This window comes from Capricornis sumatraensis, chromosome X (assembly GCF_032405125.1).
Source record: "Capricornis sumatraensis isolate serow.1 chromosome X, serow.2, whole genome shotgun sequence".
Taxonomy (NCBI): Eukaryota; Metazoa; Chordata; class Mammalia; order Artiodactyla; family Bovidae; genus Capricornis; species Capricornis sumatraensis.
The window spans coordinates 9,096,447-9,099,790 of NC_091092.1; the positions used below are offsets into that span (position 1 = coordinate 9,096,447).

At 53.9% G+C, this 3,344-nt stretch overlaps 1 protein-coding gene across 1 annotated transcript; it reads left to right on the forward strand.

Annotated features, from left to right (window-relative positions):
- The first annotated feature begins 339 nt into the window (after nt 1-339).
- ARMCX6 (armadillo repeat containing X-linked 6) lies at nt 340-3,127 on the forward strand. The gene is made up of 4 exons (XM_068962752.1): nt 340-425; nt 739-829; nt 1,133-1,266; nt 1,547-3,127. The coding sequence occupies exon 4, from the start codon at nt 1,709-1,711 to the stop codon at nt 2,612-2,614; it is 906 nt and encodes a 301-aa protein (XP_068818853.1). The 5' UTR covers nt 340-425; nt 739-829; nt 1,133-1,266; nt 1,547-1,708; the 3' UTR covers nt 2,615-3,127.
- The last annotated feature ends 217 nt before the right edge of the window (nt 3,128-3,344 follow it).

Sequence of the window (3,344 nt, forward strand, 5' to 3'; positions counted from 1 at the left end):
GAGAAGGCATGTGGGAAGGGGTAGAAATGAAGAAAGAGGGGACAGGAGTTTCAGAGCCAAAGAAAGGGTAAGACATTCCCCTCAAAAGAAGTGTAAGTAAATGACAGACCCAGGAAAAGTGTTGCCCTTTTCTGTAATTAGAGAAGGCAAATGCAAACACAGAGAGCCCTGGTCACTTCTGGCATTGTTACAGAGGAAAAGAGTAACAAGGCCCCTTGTGATGGGGGGAGGTACGGGGCAGGCTGGCGCCTGCCGCACTGCTTGTGGGAGTGGAAATTGGGGGCCAGAGCTCAGTGGTGACGCGGTCGTCACGTGACCAGAGCTGCCTAGAGCAGAAGTACTGCTAGTCGCCTCCGTCTGGGTACCAGCCCCCTATATCACTCTGCAGGCGCGTGAAGGAAGGAAAGTGGCCACGGGCGTTGCAGGTCGGTATGAGCGTGGGCTCTGCTTGGAGGGAGACGGGGCTGGGAGAAGGCCAAGAGCGCCACGGATCCAGGTTCCGGCAGACAGGGGTCTGTGTCCCCTTCTCGCCTACTTTCTAAATACTGCCGTCCCCGTCCTCATGCCCATTTTCATGGAAAGAATTGGCGGACTTCGGGCGGCGGGTGAGGGAAGTGAGTGGCTGGTACAGAGTCTCCGAGGAAAGAAAGGTTTCAGGATCAGGACACTCCTGTCCCGAGTGCTGCTCCGTCCACCAAGCACTCCGTCTCCCCCCGACCCCCCACCGTCTGTCTGCAGGTTTGTAGATCTGTTGGCCCGTAGGTCGCCGGGGAAAGTCGCGGCGAGGGAAGGACCAAAGTGCCTTGGGACCGTGCAGGTCGCTGTGAAGGTGGGATGAGCCTTGGCCCCTGGGTGGGGGTGGCGGTGGGGATGAGGGCGGGGGGCTGGGATCGCTGCGGGCCGGGTCTGAGCCGCCCTCTCCAGGCCCTTTCCTCCATACCCCCTCCCATTTCAGCGCAGGGAAAGGGGTGTGGCGGCCTTTGCTGGGGAAATGGCGGACGACAAGGGGGGAGGGGTGGGGAAACCAGTGTTAGGAAAGTCAGGAGGGTGTGAGAAATATTTTAAGCTCAAAGGCTGGAAATTCAGAACAGGGACCTGTGTTCTCATTTCTGATCCATCCACTACACTTTAGGTTTCCAAAGCCGGCTATCTGTCGTTCCGTCTGTCCTTCTGCCAGACTGTCCATCAATCACTGTGGCAGGAGCACTGAGCACAGAAGACAAGAGAAGAAGAAGGAATTTACCTGGCTTTGGTAGAGGCTGCTAGGTGAGACTGCCTCTAAGTCTTAGGGGCTGGGGGTGTGGTAGAGGAGGAGACCACCTGTCACCCTCCTGGCGGTTATAGCCCAGCCCCAACTCCTGCCCTTCTGTGTAGGCTCTGGGAGACAAATGGTGGGTCCTGAGGGGAGACAGAGGATGACAGAAAAGAACAAAGAACTCATTGCCAAATAGTCCACTTCCCTCAGCCGAAACTCAAACTCCACTCTGTCTGGTGAGGCAAAAATCCAGGTATTGCAAAAAGCCCTAATATCATTTTTCACCCATAGATTCATCACAGGAGAGCCTCAGGAGCCTGGAATAGGCTGAAGCTGTCTCCCCTCCACCATCACTCACCCTGGCCTTAAGAACCCTCTTCTTTCAGGTGAAACAAGACCCTCTCCTGTTCTGTCCTACCCCCCGCTCCCACCCCCAGCTGAACAGACCTGAACATGGGCCGGGCTCGGGAAGTGGGGTGGATGGCCGCAGGACTGATGATTGGGGCTGGTGCCTGCTACTGCGTTTACAAACTAACCATAGGAAGAGATGACAGTGAGAAGTCTGAGGAGGAGGAAGAGGAATGGGATGATGAGCGGGAACTGGATGACGAGGAGCACGAGATTTGGTTTGATTTGACAACTACGGCACGACCCTGGAGTGAGGATGGGCACTGGACTGAACCTGGGGCCCCCGGCGGTGCTGAGGACAGACCTTCAGGTGGGGGCAAAGCCAGTCGAACATACCTGGTGAAACAGCGCCCGTTCCCTTACGAACACAAAAATACTTGGAGTGCTCAGAGCTTTAAAAATTTCAGTTGTGCTCTTGGCCTCTCCAAGGAGCCTTTCATTCAGGGAAAAGTATTGTTAGCTGAGCCCAAGGATGCCAGTTTTTCATTTAGCCATGATATCCACAGTCATTTGGCCAGCCTCTCCATTGCTGGAAACACAATCCCGACTCCCGACCCTGCTGTTGAGGACGGAAAGGCTTTGTGTGGCCCGGATAACTTGAACGCAGGTGTCGAAAATCAGGGCCAGATGAAGATGTGCATCAGCCAAGTGTGTCGGGAGACCGTGTCTCTTTGCTGCAACTCACTTCTGCAGCAGGCTGGATTAAATTTGTTAATAAGCATGACAGTTATTAATACCATGCTTGCCAAGTCCGTTTCAGGCTTGATGCTTCCTTTGATACCAGAGGGAAGTGAATGTGCTGAGGGGCAGGTTGTGAAACCCCTGACGGGTTTGTCTGAAAAGCCAGCCTTGTCGGGGGAGTTGCTGAGAGCCCAAGTGCTATGCCCCTTCCTGCCCCTCTTTGTCAGGAACACAAACAGACAGCTTCTCTCAGAATCCCTGGCCTCTTAAGTGGCCCCTCCAGCAGGGTGGGACTGATCCACCCCAAAACAAAGCCCAGTCAATGGGTGAACACACACTTGTGTTCTCAAAGACTCTGCAGCGGGTGCTATTGAAGACCCAGCGTTAGCTGGCTCAGCACATCTCTGGGTGAAAGTTGCATTTGCTAAATCCGGGACCACACTCTTACTGGTCAGGCAGGGGTTCCCACAGAGCTTTGAGTAACCTCTTGGGTTTTCAGTCTGCAGGCAATGTGCATTGTAAATTGCTCGCTTGCAGCCTTCTCCCTGTGGTAAAGGGGTCCTTTCAGCGGCCAGCTGTGGTTCAAGAACAACATGTTCTAGCCTCAGTGGGGATGCCTGGCCTGTGGTGGTCTCCGTGTCGAAGCTGGGCCATGCTGGGGAGACCAGACCCATAGGGGGCTTGTGCCAAAAGCGTATCAGTTGCTGCTTAGATGGGATCCTTTCCATTTACTCTCTTTTCTTCACGAGCCTATGAACGATACCTATTGAGCAAAAAAGTTCACCCCTCTTCTATGCGCTGTACTGACTTAACCTTGTCCACCAAGTCTGCATTTTTATGTATCATCAATAAAGCTGTGTGCTTTGACTGGCAAAATGGAGACACGGTACTTGTTTCTGAATCTCTAGTCTGCATGAGGGGAAAGACCAAAATACATGATCCATGCTAACTGACTGGGGGCATTTGCTCCTGGCAGATGCCCACTCAGCAGTGCCCACAG